This window comes from Sinohyriopsis cumingii, unplaced genomic scaffold (genome assembly GCF_028554795.1).
Source record: "Sinohyriopsis cumingii isolate HCF-2022 unplaced genomic scaffold, ASM2855479v2 utg000846l, whole genome shotgun sequence".
NCBI classification, from domain to species: Eukaryota; Metazoa; Mollusca; class Bivalvia; order Unionida; family Unionidae; genus Sinohyriopsis; species Sinohyriopsis cumingii.
This window is the reverse complement of record NW_028315937.1, coordinates 116,080-141,540: the sequence shown is the minus strand read 5'-3', so window position 1 is coordinate 141,540 and position 25,461 is coordinate 116,080. Positions and strand designations below refer to the sequence as shown.

Below are 25,461 nucleotides of genomic sequence, written 5' to 3'. Positions count from 1 at the left end.
TTATTTACAGGTGCTTGTCCTATTCTGATGATTAATGCGCTTTAAAGGTGCTTGTCATATTCTGATAATTGATGCACTTTACAAGCGATTGAGTTATTCTGATAATTAATGCACTTTACAGGTGATTGACTTATTCTGATGATTAATGCACTTTACAGGTGATTGACTTATTCTGATAATTAATATTATTTACAGGTGCTTGTCCTATTCTGATAATTAATGCATTTTACAGGTGCTTGTCATATTCTGATAATTGATGCAATTTACAAGTGATCGTCTTATTCTGATATTTGTTGCACTTCACAAATGACTGCCTTATTCTGCTTCAACAGCCCTAACAAGTTTTTCCCACTCAAATCTGTTCACAACAAAACACACAATATGCTGAAGCTCTTCGGGAACCAACTTTTCATGAATAACCTTTTCATCTCCTGACACTGTTACCAAGGGAATGACTTTGCCAGTGCCAATAAAAAGCTTTTTTATAAGAGCTGAATGCATTTGAAAGCGACAGTATTGATCTGTCTTAAAGTTTTCCGTGAGCACCAATAGCACTTTAGAACTTTGCCCTACCTTTTTTTCGAATGCATCAAAAACTGATTCTCCAGGCTCATAGTCCCTCATTTTGAAACAGCCTTTGAAGCCATATCTGTCCTCAAGTGTTGGAAGTAGTTCAAATCTGACCCAGTCATTGTCCTTGTCGCTATTCATGACAAAAAAGTCATATTCATATTTTGGGAATCGTCGTTTCGGTAGTTCTTTCTGTCTATGTCTTCCAATAGCAACAGTTGATCCATGTTCTACCCGACAGTAGTCCATGTAGATTTTCTCATGTTTGCGCTCCCTTTCCACGAGTCTCAAGTGCGAGTCTTCGTCAGTAGTGCTAATTCTAGCAAGCTGGTGAAGTGCATCTTCTCTGTCCTCTGTTAGACTTAAGCATCTGTTCAAGGTTTTGTGAAACTGTGGATATTGACCGCGTTTATATGGATTGTTGAACTTCAAATAGTGATACGCAGATCCTCTGTCTGCAAGCAGCCAACATGCTTGGTAATGGAGGTCAGATATATATGCCATGATATGCTGATCAGGTAAAGGATCCTCTCCTAAAGCATCAGCTAAAGAATCCCTCTGAAAAGCCTCCAGCAATGATTTGGCAAACTTGACATTTCGTGTCACCAAACGATCAGCAATATCGGCTGCAAAAGATGGACAGTACTTAACTATCGTGAAGTACAGGGAAACATGATTCAATTCATGTCCACAATTATCTTTCCTCGATTGGCTTTTTGGACACCGTTTGCACTGGACATCAATAAGACATTCTGACATTTTGTCTAGATACCAAGATCGAAGGGATTCACTTATACTGCAAGAACCTTGGCTTGCCTTGCACACATATTCTTGATCTCTTTTTGATGACAGAATATGGGAGTGATCAGAAAGAAGTTTCATACAATCTTCAATAAGATTCTTGTTTCGCAAAGGAAAAATAAGAAGGAGAATGTCAAGGACAGTTTGGGGATGATCGTTAAGATTTCCAGAGAGCAGACACCATTGAAATATTTTCTCCAGCTCCACATTCATGTTTTTAATAAGAAACCGTATTAGTAGTAAAAATACTGTGGGACTCATGGTCTGCCAATCGGAGGACTTTTCCTTTTGGCCGCTTTGCTCCCTGTTGATGTGAACACCATCTGCTGAGGATATGGTTCTTGCCAATCGTGTGTGTGGTTTTGGCGGATTTATGTTCTCATCTGACACAACCTTGCCATCTTGACATTTATGCTGGACTTTCTTTGATGGATTTTCTTTCACTTGTTTTCGCTTCATAAACTGTTTGTTAGTCTCAGCAACACGCAACCAGTACAACATGGTTTCAAGTAGATTCTGTTTCTCCTTTGCATCTGTTTCCTTTTCAAGCATCTTCATAAAGCACTTCATCATTAAGTTATAACTGAATCTGACATTTACTTTGGCATCCAAACCAAGCTCCACGGCTTGTTTAAATGACTCCATGGCCGGATGATACAGCTTCATATCCAACAAACAAGCTCCATGTGCAATATGCACTAGATCAAGTTTATCACCATCGAGATGTTGTAGTGCATGGAGAAAACTTTCAAGAGCTTTTAGATACATGCTCTCCCTTTCTATGTCATCAGAGCAAACATCTCTGGCTTTATAATGATATGCCTTTCCTAGAGTTCCAAACAAATTTGCTGTTTGGTTTTTTCTAGCCGCACGTTCTCCGTGTTGTATGACTCTATTTAGTATTTTCGGATCTGTGGTTTGTTTGTACTGTAGCAGATAAAGTTCCGAACTAACAGACCATGCAAACCAGTTTCTGTCAAGAGACGAATCTATCTCAAGTGCCTCTTCAATAAAGTCTATTGCTTTCTTGACATCTCTGTATTTTAGACTAATGGCATAGCGAACTAAAACTTCGGTGTTTCTCTGATTTTCCAATGCCCTGTCAAAACATTGACTGGGATGTATAAATGTTTTCGTCAACTCTTGATACACACTCAACTGTTTTACAGCATCACATTGTTTTGAAAGAAAACACCCTAGATATGTGTGAGCAATGGCAAGTATATGACTATATCCTTCAGCTCTTTGAATCAAGTCTTTTAGTGTTTCCATGCCGTCCTTGTAGCAAGCCGTCAACTCTTTTAAATTGGTCTCCTCGTTGCATACATTACTCATTCTCTGCAGAGACTTGGCGTACCACAAGTCCAGTTGAAGTTTGGCAATTTCCAAATCTGGATCCTTTTCATGCACAGCCAAATTTTCTAACATTTTCAGGCACTTTTTGAACATTTTCACTGATCTACCGTTTCTCTCAAGCTCATTTGTTTTGGTATGACAATCAAATAAAACGGCGAATCCTTGCTCTCCGAGAAAAATGACTTGACTTTGTTTGTCAGTAGCACAATTCATATATTGCTGATGATATTTGTCTGCTTTTTTTGACTCCCCTAACTTCCTGTATACATAACGCAAATTACAGAGAGCATTTTGATTCTTGTTATCACTTTTTAGAACCTTTTTAAATTCATGACATGCTTTCAAGTATTTTTTCTGGTAATAAAGGAAAGCTCCTTTTAGATTCAGAATGGCGTTGCAAGTAAAGACACATCTACACATTTCACAGCGATCAAATGGATTTTTTTTACTGAAGCAGTCATTGCAGCGGAAATCTCTTAGAAGCTTGTCCATGGCAGCTATGTTGTGAGAAAGTTGGTAGTGACCATAGACAGATGCTGCATTAAGTTGAAGGTCAAGATGCCCTGGACGGACATGCTCTTTATCTGACAGTTCAATGTCTATTCCGATTTTCCCCAGTATCTGATTATCTGAGCTCATCCTTTTCTTATAAATCTGAAAAATATGTAATAATTTGAGTCACACTCGGTGAATGATACGTAAAGAAAATTTGGCCAATAATAACAGGTGCCGCTTTATATCGCTACAACGTTTTAGTACCGATTATTTATACCATGTATCGCTTAATACCTGTACAATGTTTTCGTGGAGAATAATTCAAATGGGTATCGCTTCATATCATTACAAAATTTTATAAGTATGTTTAATATTCTGAATATTAAATTAAGGTTTTAGAACACTAAATTGTAGTTGCAATGAAGAATGTAAATTTGTTCAACTGCAAAGTACTCTTGGAATGACTAATACTGTATGTAATTTTTTGCAAGGGTTTAGCAAGTTTCCCACTGATGACTTACTCAATCTTCCCCAAAGAGAATACTATTTTATATTTCTAGCTAAAACATTATCCAAGTGTACATTTATGTCTATCGTTTTCTTTCACGTAAAGTAACAGGTAAAATATAAGGACTGACTGACGAGAAAATTTGAAAATATGTTGCAAGCATTTTGCAAGTTTGACTTTTGCAATCAACATGGTGAAAACCAGCTTATTCATTTCATTCTTACGGAAAAGGTACATAGAATTTCTTAAGACGGGTTCAGAGTTTATACCAAAAATACCTTTGGTAGCTAATGATGAGATCCATGAGTTTCTCTCACTTTGGGTAACAGTTCCCACCTATACATTTGAGTGTGGATAGCGTTTGTAAACTGCAATCAAATCTTGGTAAGCGGAATAATTATTCAGTGAAAATGCTTGGTCATGTTATTTTATCTAGTTTGCTTGTAAATATTGCTCTTATTTTATATATCCGTAATGACAAAAAGCTTCATTTGATGCACAAAAAGGAATGTGCAGGACTTGGCAGCTACGCGCAGTTTAGATACTGTATGATCACCATAGAAAAAGGTGTGATCTTTTTATAATAATTTATTTTTATAATGAAGTTTTAGTAGGCATGGTACAGAAATTATCAAAACTCAAACGTGATTGGACTTAGATTTAATAATTAGTAATCTATCCAAAGGCAGTTTAGCCAACACCAGCCACACTTTTCTGGTAAAACGAACCATTTAAACTTACCTTCTGAATTGTAATTGTTATTAGAGTCTTATGAACGGAACACAAAGGAAACTTTTTTGTATCTATATACGACCCGGATATCAAAATATATATTTCTAGAATTTATTTCTGGACATTGATGCAGCAACAGGGACTGAACCTTCTCCGTCTATTATTTATGATTGTTATTCCAAACAATTTTATCTTTTTATTATGAACTGGAATGGCAAGGTGGGAGTCGGTTAAATGTCTATTAGTGTTTGGTATTTTAATTTTAGGCAGAGGTTAAATAATAATGTCTGGTAATTAGGAATTGATTATTCTATGTTCTTGGGTCCACCAAGGTAATATTTTTGGCATTTCCGTTATGATATTGGTACAGATGTATTCAGTAAAGACAAGGCCTGTTGCAGACTTATGAGCCCTTTCGTATTTTTACTTTTAGTCTGTTATGCCATGCATGTCATCAACGAAATAATATCAAAATAAGTTTTATTAGTAGTCTGTTTGTATGCAGTATATTGGTTATCTCTTTTTATAAACTTAAAAGTGATGAACGCCAGGTAGACTCTTTGGAAAATGCTTCTCGCGCAGCTGACGACTATTCCTTGACTCAGAAAGTTTCATTTGTAATTAAGCCACGGCAGGATTTTAGTCAGAAACCAGCTTAGTCTTACATGAGCACTTCCAAATATCAATCTGATTCGAACGTCTAATAAATCCATATCTCTTCCCACATGCACTTATTGCAAGAAAAAGTGGGCATTTTATTTTTGTTAGAAGTTAAAAAATTAAGCAACATAATAAAAACAGACATCTTCCAAATGCTCTTATTTTAGAAGTCAAGGTCATGATCATGTATTGTATTTGTTGGGTCAATAAAAATAAGTCTGGCTTTATTTTGGAAAACTGTTCTATATCACTTATGGGTAATTTTGCCAATCCTACCCCTATTAAAATATTAAGGGACACGTGAAATTCTGTCTTTTATCATCAGATACGTTCCCTTTATCTGAGAATTCTTCTAGTGAAAGTGTTCTTATTCAGGGAGTTGAGTGCATCTTTACTCAGATTCCACCCCATAATACTAATTTGACTTCAGACTTAGTTTCAGGACCAGAGACTATCGGAGCTGTGTTATTTTGCCCATTGAGGGTAATCGTATATTGCTAGGCAATACATTAGCTGGAGATAAGGTTGTTGTTAATCCACTTGTAACTGGCAAGCCTTGTTTCAATAAAAAGGTTGAGCCTATTGAAAATTAAATCCCTGATTTATACCCTGTTTTTAGACTTACTAGAGCTAAGGCAAAGAAAACTAAGTTGATCAGGAAGTTATTCCTTTGGCTCACACATTTATTGGTCGGTTTTTTTTATGGGGTCTCATTTGCTCCTGAAATGGATAAATCAAAACAAATTGATCAATGTGATATCTCTTTACTACTCATCCTCTCAGTCTAAATCAGGGTGGCAAACGACAATCACTTGTCGAACATGAAAAAGATTATGAGATCTCGTGTTTGTTTCAGAGGGCTATTAGAGAAACTGAAGCAAGAGTTACCAGCTTGTTTTGTTTTGGGGTTTTTTTTGGTGAGAAAATGAGGCCCTTATGATAGCATGGCGACACTGAGGTACCAGTTGGTTACAAGTGGTCAGTGAACAATCAAACTACTGTTCCTAGGTCATTTCAACAAGAAATTCCTGGTCTAACCCATGTAACTGGTAATTTAGGAGTCAATAAGACTTATCACAAGATTCTGAATCCTATTTATTATATGAACATTAAAAGTGAAATTTCCAAATACTCTAGATTTTGTCACACTTGTCAAACAGCAGATTTTAGTCCCTTTGAACAAGTTTTTTTTTTGTGTGTGGATATACTGTTCGTGGACCAGTGAAGTTGTTAAGAAAGAAACCTCCTTTAACAGGAGATTCAGAAAATAATCTTGATTATGTCTCTGATTGCGAATTAGCAAGAATTACTCTTGAGTCAACTCACTCAAAAGTTAAATTAAGATATGACTTGTACTACAAAGGAAAGAACTTGTCAGCCTGGTGAAAAAGTGGTGTCTCTCATGCCCTTATATCAGAATCCTCTTCAGACCAGTTAGTCTGGTCTTCATAGAGTTAAAAAGAAAGTACTAACTTAAATTATATATTCAGACCTCCTAGAAGGCAGAAACAGAAACAATTCTGCCATATAAATATATTAGAGGGGTATGTTGATAGTGATAGCCCTGCTAATCATTCAGTCAACTTAGCTGTCTAACACAGTGAGGGTTTAAACGACGATGTGCAACCGGATTATAGCGACTTTGGTTAAACCAGTCCTCAGAATTCAGAAATATTAAAGAATCTCGACAAAAGCTTTCATATCTACATCCATAAGAAAAGAAGGAATTAAAGCAGCTAATATGTGAATATGAATGCTTGTTTCCAGATGTTCCAACCTGAACAAACAAATCTACCATGATGTTGAAAATGAAGATTCCACACCTGAAAATAAAACATCTTGGCAGGACGAATCCTCTTTGGCCGTGATGTTCGAAAAAAGAAATTGAATATTTGTTAAAAAATTATTTTACTGAACCAAGCAAACATAACTATAGTTAATCGTGTATTTTCGTGCTGAAACCAGATGATATCTTCGGTATGTGAGCTGACTTCAGAAAAGTAAACAAAGAATTGATGACTGTATTGAGAGAAAAAAATGAAAATGCAAAGTATGTCACCAAGTTTGGCCTGCTGAAAGATTTTGGCAGATTCCACTTAAGGATAGAGCAAAAGAAATTTAGGCCTTTTGAACTCCAGATGAACTGCCACTATAAGTAATGTAATTTGATTTGAAAAAGTCTCCCTCCATATTTCACCGTTTGATGAGCATTGAAACATCTGGTAAAAATTGTTGTGATACGATCATCGATTACGTCATCATATACCGCGACGGCTAGCAAAATCATCTGGAAACTATCCGGAAATTCATTGTTCCAATGAGTGAGGCAAATCTGACAAATGATTTCAGTAAAAGTGAGTTTTGTCCCGCTTGTATTACATTTTTGAGACATATTTTGGGAGATGGTGAAATTAAGCCTGAAGAAGTTTGGGTTAAAGTGAAAACCAACTAATGCGATTCATGGGTATGGCTAGATATTATCGGAAATTTTGCTCAAATGTTTACCATAACTGTTGAACCACTGAACAATTTGATGAGCACGAAAGCCATGTTTCATTGGTATGAAAAATGTGCGGGAGATTTTGATAAATTAAAAGCCAAACTTAAGAGTGTACCAACTTTTTCAGTTCCAACTTTCAAACAATTTGGTTAAATGCAAGTGATGTAAGGGTTAGTGGATCACTAATTCAAGAAGACAAAAAAGATGTGGTTCATCCAATGTGCTACTTCTCTAAAAAAAATCAAAGGGCAGCATATAAATTATTCCACAATCGAGAAGGAATGTTTGGCTTTGATGTTGGCTCTGCAAAACTGCGAGGATATACATTAGTTCAGTTCCTTCTCCAGTTCTTGTATTCAGTGATTATAACCTCCTTACTTTCATGAACAAAAAACCCCAACAAAAATCAGAGACTGTTGAGACAGTTTGATGTTACAGGAACACAACACTGACATTAAGTACATCAAGCGTAAAGATAATCTAATTGCAGATAATAAAAAAGATGCAAGATATAATCATTTTACTGATGGAGTAAGTAAATACATAACAAAGTTACAACGACTAGAATCATACCAAATATCAGAATTACAGGAGCAACTATCTCCAACAATAAGTTGTAAAGAAACTGAACAAGAATGAAAACAAAAGGAAGAAGTTAGACGAGAGAGAAAAAAAGAAAAAGACCCGGGATTTAAGAGAACTAGACAAATGTGGTAATTACCTTCTTCGCCAGGTAAGAAAGATGCAGATGAAACAACTGGAAGTGGTTTTGTTATTCAAGGAATCTGTCCTGGCGGTGTTCTTTCTGATGTAGATAGATTGGAAGTTCTGATTGGAGGAAGACGTGCAGGAAATAATTCGCCGGAAATTATTAATGAAATATCTTATACTTGTCGAAGACTATTTACTGGCGGTATTATGGATCGCAACATTTATCGTTCCCTTATTGATGAAATTGCTGATGATTATCACAGTGACTAAACAATTAATTAATCAGAATATAAAAAATGATTATACACAATGCTCAACGTGGACCTGTAATGGTCAGGGTAGTAAATTCACGACTGCCAACTTAAAAAGCAATTCACGGCGATGGACTTGGTGATACTGCTATGTTTTTTTTTCCAGAAGGATGGCTCGAAAAGCAATACCGATTGCAAAACAATTAGGGATGAAGGCTATTGAGGCTGTTCGCGATAAAGCATCGGCGCTATTGGTAATCTTGCGGTAAAGTGTTCTCGACAATCAAGGATAGACTAGCACGGATAATTAGACGAAAACCGCAGCAAGTAAAATTACCTAGCACTGAAGTTATGCCTGAAAATGTCAGCAAAATAATAAATCAAGCCGCAAATCAAAAACTAGCGGAATTGGCTGCTAATGAAGTTGTTCCCACCAAGTTAACTAATGAAATTATACCGACAAACACAAGTTTTATTTCAGGAAGTGGTCTTTGTGTTAGACGATAACAATTATAATAAAATGTTCAAACGTGTATCCGATCCGGCGTTCGATATAGACGCACCAGTTCTCAAAGAGGAATCGACGCGTGATTATCAGTTTTATTCCTACGACGCACGACAACCAAATCAGCGTGGTAGAATCGAATTACAAGTTCAAGATACAAGCAGATATTTCTTACCCGCCGAAGCATTTATTGAGGTAGAAGGAGACCTTGTAACAGATGTTCCTCTTAATACAGCATATGGAGCTGATGTCACAGTTGGGTTTGTTAACAATGGTATTATGGCGTTATTTGACAGCGTCACTTACATGACTGATGGAAGAAATATTGAAACAATTCAAAAAGACGTTGATGTTGCTACAACGATACTAGGTTTAGCAAGATATTCAGATGATTATACTAGATCAGCTGGACCGTCAATGATGTTCACCAAAGATAACGCCGATCATTTTGAAAGTAACCAGTATGATATAAGATGACCAAGAAATAATGCAGGCGCTGCTGATATTGATGCTGAAATATGATTATTAACACCAGACCAAATTACAGCCTAGGATTTGCCACGCGTAAATTAATGTTGAAAGATGGTCGTAGAAGATTTTCGTGCGCGATTCCATTATCTCATATCTTTGGATTTTGTTGAAATGTCAGAAAAGTTATCTTGTACTTGTAAGAAAGGGTAACGATAATGATGCTATTTGGCTACCAGCCGCTGTTGCTGAAGGTAAAGTAATTTTATTTCAACTTTCATTATGGATGCCAGTAATGACTCCATCGCTTGCTGAAGAACATAAATTACTTTCTTTTATGGATTCAGGTGGTAAATCATTGTTATCATGGTTGATAATGACCACATATAGCATTCAGAGTAATATTGTTGGGTTATTTACATGGTATATTGCATCAAAACAAGGAGTTTCTGCGCCAAGGCATATATTTATCATTCACAAAATGCTGAACGATTAAATAATCAAGAACGTAGTCATATTATATTTTACAGTTTTAATACTAGTGTGGTTTCCTTACGGATATAAGATATAACTTTAAATTTTGAAAATAACTACATAGCACGTGCATATCGTCGTTTAATGACAGTTATGGGACGTGATCAAAATATAGATACTGGTCTACAAATGCCACAGTTAGATTTCAGAAATCTGTATCCGATCTATTACTTTTCATTGGAACATCTTGATTTATCTAGACAATCTGTCGTTGATATTCACTTTCGGGCTAGTGTAAACCCAGCTGGTGGTGTTAATCACAGAGCAATTGCAGTTATTCTTTCAGGTATATCAATGTTACTTGAGGGTGCTGGTGGAAGAATGAGGGTTATTGACGCTCCAGTAGAAAACATGTAATTAAATCACTTATCATATTATGCAAATGTCGTATAGTCACGTTGGAGTTACTCTGACTTTCAGTCAGGTGAAAAAAATTACAATCGAAACTCGCGAGTAAATGCGGAACAAAAATATCACTAAAAAAAAGATCAAATTTCTAATGGCGGTCCAAACAAATTATCATTAACCAAGACGCAACTTAAACATTTTAATAAAGCCTTGGATTCAAGGACAGGGGTTCAACTTCGTCTTTCTCCGAGCGCTATTAAAGATATGATTAAAGTTAGTGGTATATTTCCACTTCTTGCAGCTATACCAGCATTAATAGCCGAAGCCGCCTCAGCTGTAGAGAAAGCAGCCGCGTTATGTGCTGTTGGAACCATCGCTGGAATGGCATTAAAGAAAGCAACAGGACAAGGATATAAAAAAAGGAAACGGGTCTAAGATTACCGGGAAACCCCTATCGATACGGAAAAGGTCTGAGACTTCCAGGAACACTTCGATGATCTTTCCAATGTCAAATTTTGATTTACTTGATGCTGTTAAAAAATTAAATATAAATTTTTTTAGAGGCGTTTTTATGCGTGACCAATTACCAAAACAACTAAACAAATTTAGAAACAGGAATCATAAATCTTGTTGATAATTCAGGGCCTGGTACTCATTAGGCAATTGATCCACGTGGAATCGTTTACTTCGATTCGTATGGGCTTCCTCCACCAGTTGATTTTTTAAAATATATAAACACAAAAAAAATTCTCACAAAGTGAGGGCCTGGTATTCATCATTGCCAACCCAAGTACTGACTGATCCGCCAATATGTGATCGTGAAGTAATTAATGTACTTGACGCTATATCAAAGTCTTCCAATGCACCTCATAAAGTCGTGCATGATTATACAAGTAATCATGTCGATTTAAACAGATCTTAAAGTATAACGGTTGATATTTACGGAAGCTCTTCTTATATCAAGGGCAAGATAATAAAAAAAAGATGATATTGATTTGTCAAATTACGCGACTAAAGATGAACTTGCTGATATTATGAACCTTACTGGAGTTGACCGAGATGAAGTTATTTTTCAGGATAAATACGGTGTTTTAAAGACGAGTAATATCAAATGAAATGACATAGTTTGTAGAGTTCTTGGTGCTACCTTGGATAACATTCCAGTATTTACTGAAGGCCGCAGAATCAGAGACTCAAATATGTCATTCGCAACGTTTAGAAATGAAACTGCAAGAAGCGTTGCTAATCGTTTGCGAAACACCGGTGATACAATGACGGGAGAACTCAGCATGAACGGAAATAAGATAGTTGTTTTAAGAGATCCAACATCTGATGAAGATGCCACAACAACAAAATATGTGCACGTTATCTACAAAACCGTAGATGGTAAATTATCCACGTTGCGGGCCGAGTATGACGTTCACGTAGGTGCGTTTACAAATCTCCGCAGAAACTTTAGAAAACTTAATGAAATCGCAGATGATTTCTTTGGCACCCCGTTGACCGACGTGGGATTCTCTGATGTCAAGACGAGCACGGTTAAAAAGCACTAGAAGATGTCGTAATTGGAATTCCTATTATCGTCAACAAACTTAATCTGATTAACATCCCCCGGGGAGTAACTCCGGAACAGATTATCAATATAGTATACAAAGTGTCATCAGGATTCTCAACATGGTCACAGCAAAATAAAATTCTCAAACATACTGCAGAAGTCACCGGTGTGTACAGACTGTGTTCAGTGCTGCAAAATTTGAGATATTTACAACGTATCCCTGACGACATTCAACCGATACGTTTTCTGGAGTTGTGTCTGTCATATTGAATAAAGGAAACGAATAAATATTTATTCTGGAAGCAGCAGATAAGAAATTAACCGCAACATCTTACTGGTGGTGTCTGATATTTGTGGCTGAAACACCTCAATTAGCTATTAAGTAAAATATAATGATCACTTCAATTGACGTTCCAAAATTTAGGTACAATCAAGCACGTGAATGGCAAACAAAATTAAATGATACCGTCGAACAATACACTTTAAAAATAAAGAAATATCGCAGATGTGTGGTTATTGTTGAGATATACTGTTTATTCAAGTGTCTCCTGTTGTTGCTGGAACCGGTGTATTATTATCAACAATAATAATAATGATGCCACCAGTAGTTGTAACAATCTGTATTTGAACTACAACAACGATTGCCGGTATTCTCAATATCATTGCAAAAACAAAATATGTACTTGCATAAATACAAAACTGCATGATTATATAATAAAATTACACACAGCTACATCAGCATATTCTAAATTATCCTCGTTATTATCAACGAGCCTTAGTGATGGAAAAATATCAGATTTTGAGACCACAGAGATGATCAAAATTTACAATGGAGCAATGACAGTAATCGAATTAGAAAATCAGGATTTAAATAATAATGACATCGCAAGAGCTACTACAACAAATCGTAACAAATACAGCTCCAATAAAAACAACGACGATATCAGTAAATTCAAGTAATCCAGAATTTAGTGTTAATTTTCCAACTGCAATCTCAGTGAGAGAAATAGCACTAGCAAATTTACGAGTATATTACAGCTGGCCAACTATCAGATCTAAATCATTTGGTGGATTACAGGTTCATAATTCACTTGTATTTGCAAATAGAAATAAAGATGATGGAACGCCCGATTGGGAAGTTGTTTCTATTCCTACAGGAAGTTATCAAATCGAACAAATGATAAATTTCAGCATTGAATTAAATCAGTAACTTGAAGAGAATCGAAAATAACTATTTCAGTTCATGAACCAACATTATCTTCTACGATTGAAATAAATTCTCCAGATTACGTTATGTATCAATCATCGATTATAACTGTTTTAGGATGGTCAGAAATAATACCAAACTATCAAGGACTCACAGAACCAAATTTTAATGAATTTCTTACCAATGAGTAAAAAATTATAAACACACCAGAGTATCGAAAAACTATTCCATGGTCGTATGGTGTATATTTTGGAAGAGCCAACCTATTTTATTTTAAAACAATTAATGGTGATCTTCTTTATGATACATACACACCATTATTTATTGTTAATAATGAAGGAAACCAATCGTTGATGAGACTGAAATTAAATCATTTTCCGAAGCAATAAAATCTGAGCATTCTAGATCATTTGTAAATCTACAAAATTTATTTTCTAGCATTGCACAACATTACAGCGATGACACAAAACAACAAATCATTGAGGTTATGCAACATTTAAATCAGGTTACATCAGATCTATAACATATTAATAAAATTATCACTTGCGCAATATACGACTTTGGTTATTATGAAGTTAAACCAGAAGTTTACCGAGAGGGTAAGCCAATGGTAATTAGGGAGGTATTTTTGGATAATTAAAAAGCAAAATCTGGGGATATGTAAAATTCTATAATACAAGGATATGAAACAGATGGACTAAAACAAATCAGTCAACGATTTTATCAACGAAAACTTTCCTGAAATACCTGAAACATGGAGAAAAATGAATCCTCCTCCTGCTATTTTAAGACACAATAATAATCCGTATGGTGAAGGTCGTCATATTTCACCAGGAATCGTTAATATAACTTCAACAATCGCAGTCAATCTTGTTTGGACGTAACTGATGGCAGCTTTCATATAGATCTTGAAAAATCAAATCAAGCTCAACAAGGATATATTTTATATACTTTTACACTGCATGTACCTCCTGGATATTTAATCGTACAAGAACCTATTAATCCTGTTTATCTTCGATGTCATAATCCGTTATTATCAAGAATAAATTTCAAACTTACAGACCAATCCGGACATTTGATTGACCTAGGTGGAGAATTTCTTAATATAAATTTATATGTAAGATCGTAGATCTTTGATCTTAACAATTTTCAACCTCAGCGTGAAATCATATTTATTTTACGCTGATGACAAAATTAAATTTGTGTGTGTGTGTGTGTGTGTAAAATTGTCAAGGAAAATCTGTCAGATTTCTTAAATTTTGAGGTCAATAACCCCAGCACACTTTTCTCTAAATGATTTTAGAATTTGTGGTTGAAACATGATCCAAAATGATTAATTGTAGCGATTTTTTGATGTGTCATGCAAGAAATTATCGAAAAAAGCCCAAATCAATTAGAGAATCAATTAGAGAAAATCGGGCAAAATACCTTCCAAAATTACAAAATTTTATAGATTTTCTTGACAAAAACTACCAAAATAGCTGAAATAACGATGAATTTTGACTAATTTTCATGAGGAAAAAAAAAAAGAAATTTTGACAAAATTTCAGAAAAATAAAATATTTCAGAAAAAATAAAATATTTCAGATAAATAAAATATTTCAGAAAAAATATTTCAGAAAATAAAATATTTCAGAAAAATAAAATATTTCAGAAAAAATAAAATATAACAGAATATTTTTTTATAAAGAGATTTTGTTATTTTAGTGGAAAATTGTTAATTTAATCATTTTTTAAGTCTATTTTGGTCGTTTTTATCATAAAAAATCTGTCAGATTTCTCACTTTTGAAGGGTGAAAACCCCAGCACCCTTTTCTTTAATTGATTTTAGGATTTTTGGTTGAAGTATAATACAAAATGTTTTTTTTTAAAAGCGATTTTTCAACAAAATTATGACAAAAAATCACCCAAAAAAAATCAATTTTGAAGTAGAAGTGGAAAGACACAATTACTGCTTAATCTTATAATGAGATGGTTAAAGTGGTACAAGTTATACTTAGTTGCACCAACAGTTGATGATCAGAGATGCTATGATGTACTTAAAGCTTTTAATGAAAATGCAAAATTGTTAAATGAAGATGGCGACGATATAATTAGTTTTACAACTGATATTAATGAAGCGCCGAATGTTGATGATTTAGAATGACTTATTAATAATGTAGTTGTACACAACATGATGTGATGCTGGATAAACAATCAAATCCAGCTAGAATATTTTCCAGAGGTAGGCATAAAAATACAGATATAATTTGTCACACAACGATATACACAAATACCTAAAGTGACCAGAGATAACTGTAATATTTTAGTTGTATTTAACGGAGTTAATACACATACTCTGAGAAATATTCATCAAACATGGTGCAGAGGAGATATGGACATAATTAGATTTAAAAAGTTCTTTTCAAAAGCACACACTACCCCACACGGATTTATAACAATAAATTTACACGATCCCAGAACAAGATATCGTATGGGTCTTGATAAAAATTTGGGTTAAAATTATAGCAGCAGAGGAAGAGCGACCTCAAATAAATGTCCCGACGGGTAAACGACAGTTTGACGTCGTTGATTTTCGTTTTCGTAGGAAGCCTTAGTTTTAAAAAATGGACCTTCCAGCAAGTGGTCTGTTCGCCTCCTCTGCTGCTTGGTTCAACCACTTTCTTGCAGAAAAGACAAAGCCCATATTTGACTTGCATAAGATGTAAAACTGCTTTCAAGCAATTTATTTTAGCTTTAAAAGTATTATATCCTGGAAATGACGGATGACAAGACTTGCTCTTGATGAAGACTTTTACATTGTGTGAACAGCTCTACTGCTTCCGTACATTAATAAAACATTCTTACACTGCACACACATTGAAAAATGCATTGCTACTATTCCTCCTTGAAGAATGAAATCATTTTCCATTTGTCCACCTTTTAATATGAACTCCCATTTGAGCTGTGGGTAGAAGTAAGTTTTCTCATATTTCCATGTAGAACAACTATGTGGGTGGGGAGAAATATCACTTTCTCACATTCTTATTTGTGTACAATAGCGTTTGATAGTGTAGAACAATAGTGGGGAATATCTACCAAATGAGCCATAAATAAAAGAGGTTAAGCTCCCATAAACACCTGCGTTCTAAGCGTTTGCAGCAGGGCCGCGGATAGGGTAGGATAACTCAGACGAAATTTCGGAGGCCCACAACGGTCAGAGCAGCAGAGAGGGTGAACAGACCACTTAAGGGAATGGTCACCCTTGTGTTTAGACCAAAAAATAGTGACCCTTCATAGAGGTCAATACCACGTCTACGATTATTGTTTGTCCCAAACAGAATTGTAGACAAACCCTCTCTGCTGCTATCAATCTTGGGAATCATCATCTGAATCATGGGAATCTTCATCTGAATCATGGGAATCTTTTGTTTTGTTCTTCAAGTAATATTCAAGTTCTGATGGTGGTTTTTCTATTTTTGGATTTATGTTCTTTCTTTTTCTGTAATAGTTCATCAAACTTCTGTATCGATCTCCACCGCAATTTTTTGTAAATCTGATATAATCCTCTAACGCCGTTGTTACATCCAACACATCTTCGTGAACCAGCATGAGGATTTTTCTTTAAAATATAATTATGTTTTTTACAATATTCTCCACGGCACCTTTTGTTGCATTTATTTGTTGTTCCTTGAATTAACCACGCACAGTTGTTCATTATATAAATGATATCTGTTTAATTAAATTTATTAATTTATTATCCAAATATTTTATCAAGACCCACACGATATCTTGTTCTAGGATCGTGCAAATTTATTGTTATAAATCCATGCGGAGTAGCTTGCGCTCGTGAAAAGAAATTTCTGAATTTAATTATATCCATATCACCGCTGCATCAAGTTTGATGAATATTTCGCAGCGTGTGTGTGTCTACGCCATTAAACACAACTAAAATATTACAATTGTCCCTGATTACTCTTGGTATTTGTGTATATCGTTGAGTAACATAGATAACATCTGTATTTTTATGTCTGCCGCGAGAAAATACCCTGGCTGGATTTGATTGTTTATCCAGCATCACATCATCATACACAACTAAATTATTAATAAATCCGTCTAAAAAATCAACGGACGGTGCTTCATCAATAACTGTTATAAACTCTATAACATCATTATCTTCGTCCAGTAATCGCGCGTTTTCGTTAAAATCTTTTAATACTTCATAACATCGTCGATCATCAGCGGATGGTGCTATCAAATACATCTTATCCCATTTCAACCATCTCATTATCAGATTAATTAATAACTGCGTCTTACCCGAACCACATGGTCCTATGATAATCATTCTGATGGAATTAGGTAGCGCAGGATGATGCTTAACAGGTTCTCGCTGCCGAGTTGCTGAGAAATCAATTATATCCATGTATATTATAACATGAATTTATACTGTTTACGCTGTAGAGTTAAAACTCCGACTACTGATTTAGCTACAGTTATAACAAAAAAATAAAAAAAATAGCGTATGGTGGAAAATGTTCTGTGTGCGGTAGAAAGAAATTTTCGTTTTTACCTAATAAGCGCGGTGGTGATATTGCTAATTTGATGTCAAAGTTTCCAGGTACTCCATGGGCTAAATACCCAGGAGAAAAACATCTACCAGGATATAGTTATTGCGGTCCTGGTACTCGACTCGATATCAGGCTCGATAATCAAGATCAACCAAAACCAGGCAAGGAACCAGTAAACGCTATTGATCGAGCTTGTCATATTCATGATGTTGCGTATAAAAGTAAAAATCTACAGGATAGGCATATTGCAGATGTGAAATTAATTCACGCGTTAAATTCCATAAAAAATAAAAATATCAGAGAATCATTAGCTAGTTGGTTAGTAAGATCTGCGATGAAAAGTAAATTAGCGTTTGGGGCTGGTAATTAATAATGCAATTAATTTATTATTCACCAAAAGGATATTGGAGAGGCAAAGCAGCAATTGGTAAACTCGCTGATGCAGCAGCGGTTAAACATTCTACTGCTAGCGCGTGGTTATCCAAACAGGCAATATGGCAAATTTATCTACCACCACCGAAACGAATTCAGCACGCGTATTTCGATGTTAGTGTTCCTAATGAAGTTCATCAAGCAGATATTCTGTTTTTACCACATGATACTGTGCGTGGAAAAACGTACAAGTACGCGTTAACTGTAGTTGATGTTGCAAGTAGATATAAAGAGGCAGAGCCGCTATCAACGAAAACATCATCTGAAGTAGCCGATGCGTTTGAACGAATTTATCAACAAGGTGGTGGACCACAAGGTGGTCTGCGATGGCCACAGCTGCTACAGGTTGATCCTGGTAAGGAATTTCTTGGTCCAGTATCATCGTTGATGAAACGACATAATACCAAAATACGACGAGGTCATACTGCAATTCACCGTAATCAGGCAATTGTTGAGCGATTTAATCGAACACTTGCCGAGCGGTTATTTGGATATCAATATGCTAAGGAATTTATTCAAGATAAAAGATCTCGCGAATGGGTTGCAAGATTACCAAGCGTGATAGCTGCATTAAATAGCGAGATCACACGAACAACCAACATGAAACCCATTAGCGCAGTCACACAAAAAAATATACCAACACAACGAAAAGGTACTGAAAAACAAAAAATATTGGGTGATGTTACAGTTAGATATTTATATGAACCGGGTGAACTTGAAGGTGGTAGCGCGAGAGCGACTGATCCTATTTGGAGTGTTACCACACACAAAATATCCACCGTGACAAGATCGCCAGGTAGACCTGCAATCTACAGACTAGATTCGGCTGCTCCTCAGCGTGGATTTGTACGTGAGCAACTACAAATAATTCCCACGGATACACAACTACCACCGCGATCACTTAACTAGCACTAGTGGCAGCACCCAAAGCGCTGGCGCCTCTACGTCGATTACACTCGAGACAGGTCAACATGATATTTTCTCGTGTATGACCGCGACTATTATCTTTTCTGTCTACGGTAAATTGTCTTGAATCATTACTCGAATACCGCCACAGCATTATACAATTGCAACTTGTGCAATGATTATTCTGCTGCTGTTTTAACTCAATAATAAATTCAACATCAAGATCAAAGTCGCGTTTATTTTTTTTTTATCAGATTGTTTGTATCCGATTAATTTTTTTCTTATTATATCATCATCAATGACGTTAAATTTATTAACTTTTTCAGGAATTATAATTCTCCGTAATTGAGATATATTTCTCACCCTCGATACCGCTAAATAAACTAAATTTGACCACTCGATGTGATCGTCTCCAATCCAGACTCGTGTGTCAGAAATAGTTAATCCCTGAGACGAGTGGATCGTCATAGCGTATCCCAACACCCATGGAGATTTGTCAGCGCGTAATGCATCTTCGACCACACTGATATCAACAGCGACAATATCATTTAATACGAGATTTTGATTCTCAGTCTGTCCTGGAATATCAACATTAATATTCTGTTTTCGTGTATCTGATGGTCTATAACACAACGGTACGGGTAATTCTGAATATTTTTCTTTATGCAGCTGAAATAACTGCTGTTGTAAATCGTCTCTGATCATTTTTCTGCTTGCTACGATCAAATCGTTGGGTCTCCATAAATTCAAAAAATCACTCATTGAGGTCTCTGAGATTACTCCGCGTATTATTTCACACTGAATTTTGTTTGATTGTAATCTGATTAATTTTTTAAATTCCTTTAAATCTGCATCGAGAGCTCTATGATCATCATCTATTTCTTCGTAATAATCAACGAAATTTTTTAACCAATCATGTGGAGATGGTCTAACAAAAGGCGGTGGTTGACCATGATCGCCACACACCACCACAGCGGTATTTTTCGTCAGCAACCAATCAAGAAACATTTTTAATGTATCCAATGACACCGTACATATCTCGTCCCAAATAATTATTTTAGGTATATATTTTTCTCCCATTCGCTCAGGAGTCCATGTATCCCCGCGCCACCGAAAGAAACTATGATACGTGCACGATTGTACTTGCCGTTGTTTCATCTCGCGTGCAAGTCTATGTGTGGGTGTCAGCACGATCATATCTGAATTTCTAAAAACATTAATCGCTCGAGTCGTTTTGCCGCATCCACCAGGTCCATTGAGATATACTGTCTTATATCTAGTTATTGGATCACTCAACGATGGCGCTTTCGACATTTCTGATATTTTATTACCCTTACGATAAAAATGTCTCATCGGAACATCTGCTGATTCTGTATAATTGTGTAATATTTCCTTTTTTATTCTCCACGAACTCCATCGTTCATCATTACTTGTAAATTTCATAACAGACTCTAAATATTTACTCGAAATATAAAACGAATCTGTTGCGACTCTGACTGCGGTCTCAGGAAATCTATTAATCATCTATAATAAATTTATGGAAACATAAGCCAACATGGAAGATCTTAGATGAGTATACTGTGGGGAGATATCATTTATGTAACTAACGATCGTACCCAATTTTGTTCCGTCGGATAAATAAACACTTTCTCGATTTACAAATATATTTCTCGCTGTTGTATCAGCGATTATAAAATCGTACTCGGCATCATCTAAAATTAATCGTGTGTGATTCTTTTATGATCATATGCACCGCCCTGAGTAAATTTACCTATAATTTTTCTACCGAAATCTTTTGCGTTTTTGAGTTTAATCTCGAGAATTTTAGGAGCTTCTTTGATAATATCATCTTCGGAAACATCAGGACATTTTTCCTTAAACTCGCTAATAACTTCATCAACACTGATAGAATCTGGCATGGGCAACCAAACTTCGGTCTGCGCGTGATATGATATAATTGCCTCACTAACCACCAACGATGTCAGTGCCGCACAATCTAGCAAATATCGTAATAAAACTATAGGTGCCCAACGTTTTTCACAAAAATGTCTACCAAACCAAACATAACAAATCTTGTGAAGATTTTCCTTAAGCTCGAATGATTCAACACAAGCGAATCCAGTCAGATCAAAATCAGGTAATGGTCCATTAATTGCCACTCGCATCATCTCGTTTGTAGGGTGACCGAATCTTTTAAAGTATACAGAACAATCTCCGTATCCTAGAAAACTTCCCGGATAACATGCAACCATATCAACCGAAATAACATCGTTGTAATTATACTTGGTATTCCACAATCCACCCCTTATCCTTATTCGACGCAACTTGCGCGTACATCCTCGAGTAAATCAAATCGTGTTGGTTTCCATGAATTTCTTTCTCTAGCGAAATGAGCCGCAACAGATGGAACGGTAAAGCAATTAGTTAGTAATTTGTCAGTATTTTCCGCGTGTTTGCACTCTAAAAACTTCACCGCGAGATTTTTCATCTCGTCGTGGAGAGATTCTGTTCGATATATTTCACCGTTTGGTCTAACAAACTGATCAAATTCACCTTCCTCATTACTTTTAAATAACCATACCGATACAGGATCGTTTTTACTTATTTCGTTGATAAAATCAAACATATCTGTCCCCATATCTGGGGGGTAAAATCTAATAGTTCGATCACGTGGAAATATTGTTACTGCGCTGGTCCATGCGTGCGCGTTATGATCAATAATATTTATTGAAGCTCCTTTTGATTTATATTTTGATTCGTACAGTACTTCTCCCGTTATTGTCGCTACGGTTATTGGAAATTTTAATATTTTTCCTAACTCAGCAACATCTTTTATTGTAGCACCGGTATCCTTAACTGAATCAGCCCACGAGTTTATTTTTTTACGTCTTAAATCAGTTAATCCATTTCCACGCATCGCGTTTGTAAAGTGTTCTATTACTCGCTCGGCTACACAATTTAACCTTGAAAATTTCATGGGTGTCAGTTTATCAACGTTGGGTTTTTTATTTATCTCATAGATTCCATAAATAACCGCTGTTACAGGACACGCTCGCTCATAATACGGTTTGTCAATACCCGTCAATAGACCCGGTCTGGAATTTTTACTTAATATGGCGATTTTATTATTGCCAAGGACAGGATCATATTTGTCACGGATAATCCAACTACCTGTTTCTGTTAATACAATAAATTTTACTCTGAAGAAATAATTTTGATTGCCCTCATACTCAGCGATGTAGTTAATGATAGTTGCCGCTCGCTTGTCATTCATTGTGGCGTCCTTGACAGTATTGCGTATAATCTTGAACGTTGACCATGTATGAGATGCACCATCCGTGTAAAATTCTTTCTTGGCGTCGTGAAATTTATTGATCAAACTTTTATTTTTCGGATCAACCAAATCTCGTATTGGTAAATCAGAAGATAGTCTGTCGAGGTTGAATTTATATTTAACAGGCCTAGTTTGGGATAATCTCTCAAACTCATTCATATAATTAAAACAAATATTTAAATAAAGAAAATTATATACATACAATGTCTCAATGCAAATGGTTGATGATCGGCTCAGTAAATCGATGCAACAAATCCTGCAGAAAGAAATTTTGTTGGATGCACTCAAAAAGTATACGAGGAGGAAGTCTAGGACCAATACCGTGTCTGCGATGTGGTATTGGAGTGCGAGGAAAAACAGAATTATGTGGAAAGTGCGGTGGAAAACGGTTCAGAGAACTTAAAAGATATTATGACAAAAAAATTAATAATAGTGAAAACGCTATAAAATCCGTGGAGGATTATATATCAAGATTTCAGACAAACAATGATTTAAACAAATAATATTATTGCATATATGGAGCAAAATATATTTGTCCCACATCCCACAATAACAAACTATGAATCAGATCGTAATGGCATGATCAGACACTGTAGGTTGAAGAGACCAGTTGGTAATGTTACTCATCATCATCATTGGCGACTCGGTCTCGAAAGACCATGCGAATAGCGCCCTTGGGGTGTTGCCTGTCTCTGTTGGCAGCGTCTGCTGTGGCTGTGCAGGCCTATACGTGAGTGACAGTCCCTACTGCAGTTGGTGCAGACATACTGGGAAGTCTGCATTACTGTGGTTGCTGTTGCGTTCTTCTTTCTCTTACGTTTCTCTGCCACCAACTGGCCTCTCCTCGCATCAGCGACTGATATGCCATTGTTTACCACCAGTCTCCAGGTGCCTCGGTCCTCAGCCAGCTCTTCCCAGCCATCGGGTGAAATGTTGCATGCCTTCATGTCCCTCTTGCACACATCTTTGAAACGGAGTGAGGGGCGTCCGACTCTTCTCATGCCAGTGGCCAGCTGTCCATATAAGATGTCCTTTGGCAGCCTTCCATCCTCCATGCGTCGGACGTGACCCAGCCATCGAAGGCGGCGTTTAATTAGCAGGGAGTACATGCTGGGGGTACTTGCACGCTGCAGAATCTCGCTGTGTGGAACACGGTCTTGCCAGCTGATTTTCAGGATGCGTTTTAGGCACCGTATATGGAAGGAGTTGAGCCGGCGTTCTTGCCTCATGTAGGTACTCCACGTCTCACTTCCATATAGAAGGGTGCTGAGAACGCAGGCCTGGTAGACTCGGACCTTGGTTTGCTCTGTCAGCGCGTTGTTTTCCCAAACCCTCTTTGTTAATCGAGCCATGATGGTGTTTGCCTTTCCAAGCCTTCTGTCCAGCTCCATATCAATCGAGAGAGTGTTGCTGATGGTTGACCCTAGGTAGGTAAAGTTGTTGACTGCTTCCAGGGTGACACCGTTGATTTTGATTGAAGGGGCAATGGTGGTATCTTGCACGCTGACATTTGTTTTTTCCAAGCTGATTGTGAGACCAAAGTGCGTGCAGGCAACAGCAAAACGGTCTCCCAGTCTCTGGAGGGCTTCCTCGGTGTGGGCCACAAGAGCTGCGTCATCTGCAAAAAGCATCTCCCTGATGAGCACAGCTCTCACTTTGGTCTTTGAGCGCAGTCGTGCCAGGTTGAACAGGCTCCCATCAGACCTAGTGTGTAGATATATGCCATCCGTGGACGTGTCGAAGGCGTAGGACAGGAGCAGGGAGAAGAAGATCCCAAAAAGTGTTGGTGCCAGCACGCAGCCCTGCTTCACACCACTGTCAATTGGGAAGGAAGTTGAGGATGATCCATCATACAGGACTGTTCCCTTCATATCTGCATGGAAAGAGATTATCATGCTGAGGAGTTTTGGGGGGCAACCGATCTTACTCAGAAGTTCAAAAAGGCCATTCCTGCTGACCAAGTCAAAGGCCTTGGTGAGGTCGATGAACATCATGTAGAGTGGTTGACCTTGCTCTCTGCTCTTCTCTTGGAGTTGTCGTAGGGAGAAGATCATGTCTGTCGTCGACCTGCCTGCTCTGAAGCCGCACTGTGATTCCGGGTACACACGGTCTGCCAGCAACTGCAGCCTGTTGAGTATGATGCGGGCGTACACTTTACCAACAATACTCAAGAGCGAGATCCCTCTGTAATTATTACAGTCACTGCGGTCGCCCTTGTTTTTGTAAAGGGTCACAATTGTGGCATCACGCATGTCTTGGGGGACTACTCCTTCCTCCCAGCAGCGGCAAAGTAGCTCGTGCAGTGGTTTAATCAATGCTGGTTTTCCACGTTTGATAGCTTCGGGCGGGATGCTGTCACTACCTGGTGCTTTGTCGTTTGGAAGGCAGTCAATTGCTTTGCTGAGCTCCTCTAAGGTTGGCACTTTGTCGAGCTCTTCCATGGTGGGCAGATTCTTTATGCTGCTGAGGGCTGCATCAGTGACTGACGTTTCTCTGGAGTATAGTTCTGAGTAGTGCTCCACCCATCTGGCCATCTGTTGCCCACGGTCTGTGATCTTCTCTCCCGTCAGGGATTTCAGGGGAGCGACCCCTTTCACTGTAGGGCCTAGAGCCTTCTTGATGCCACTGTACATGCCTTGGATGTGTCCGGACTCGGCACTGCGCTGGATCCCTTCACACAGTTGTTGCCAGTACTCGTTCGCACACTGTCTAGCAATGCGTTGGGTGTTACTTCGGGCACTTCTGAGAGCAGCAAGCGTCCGTTCATTAGGGCATTTTTTGTAAGCTATGAAGGCTTTTCGTTTCTCCTCGATTTGTGGTTCCATCCTTGATAGGTGTGCATTGAACCAGTCCTGGCTGGGTCGTTCCTTCTTGCCAAACGTTGACATAGCTGTACTGTAGATGGCACCCTTCATGGCGTTCCACTTGGCTGTAGCGTCATACTCAGGCAGGTCCTGGAGAGCCTTGTTCAGGGCAGACACATACTCCTCCACCTTGGCAGGGACTGACATCTGTGCAGTGTTTATGCGAGGACATCCTTT

The 25,461-nt window shown here is 37.2% G+C and overlaps 1 protein-coding gene across 1 annotated transcript in view; it reads right to left on the bottom strand.

The window, feature by feature from the left end:
* Positions 1 to 6: 6 nt before the first annotated feature.
* The window catches only part of LOC149773175 (uncharacterized), a 36,954-nt gene continuing 11,499 nt past the window's right edge, over positions 7 to 25,461 (bottom strand). The window contains exon 2 of the mRNA XM_089946696.1: positions 7 to 3,381. Within this exon, the coding sequence (XP_089802822.1) occupies positions 316 to 3,366 (3,051 nt within the window). The 5' untranslated portion in view covers positions 3,367 to 3,381 and the 3' untranslated portion in view covers positions 7 to 315. The remainder of the gene's footprint in view (positions 3,382 to 25,461) is intronic.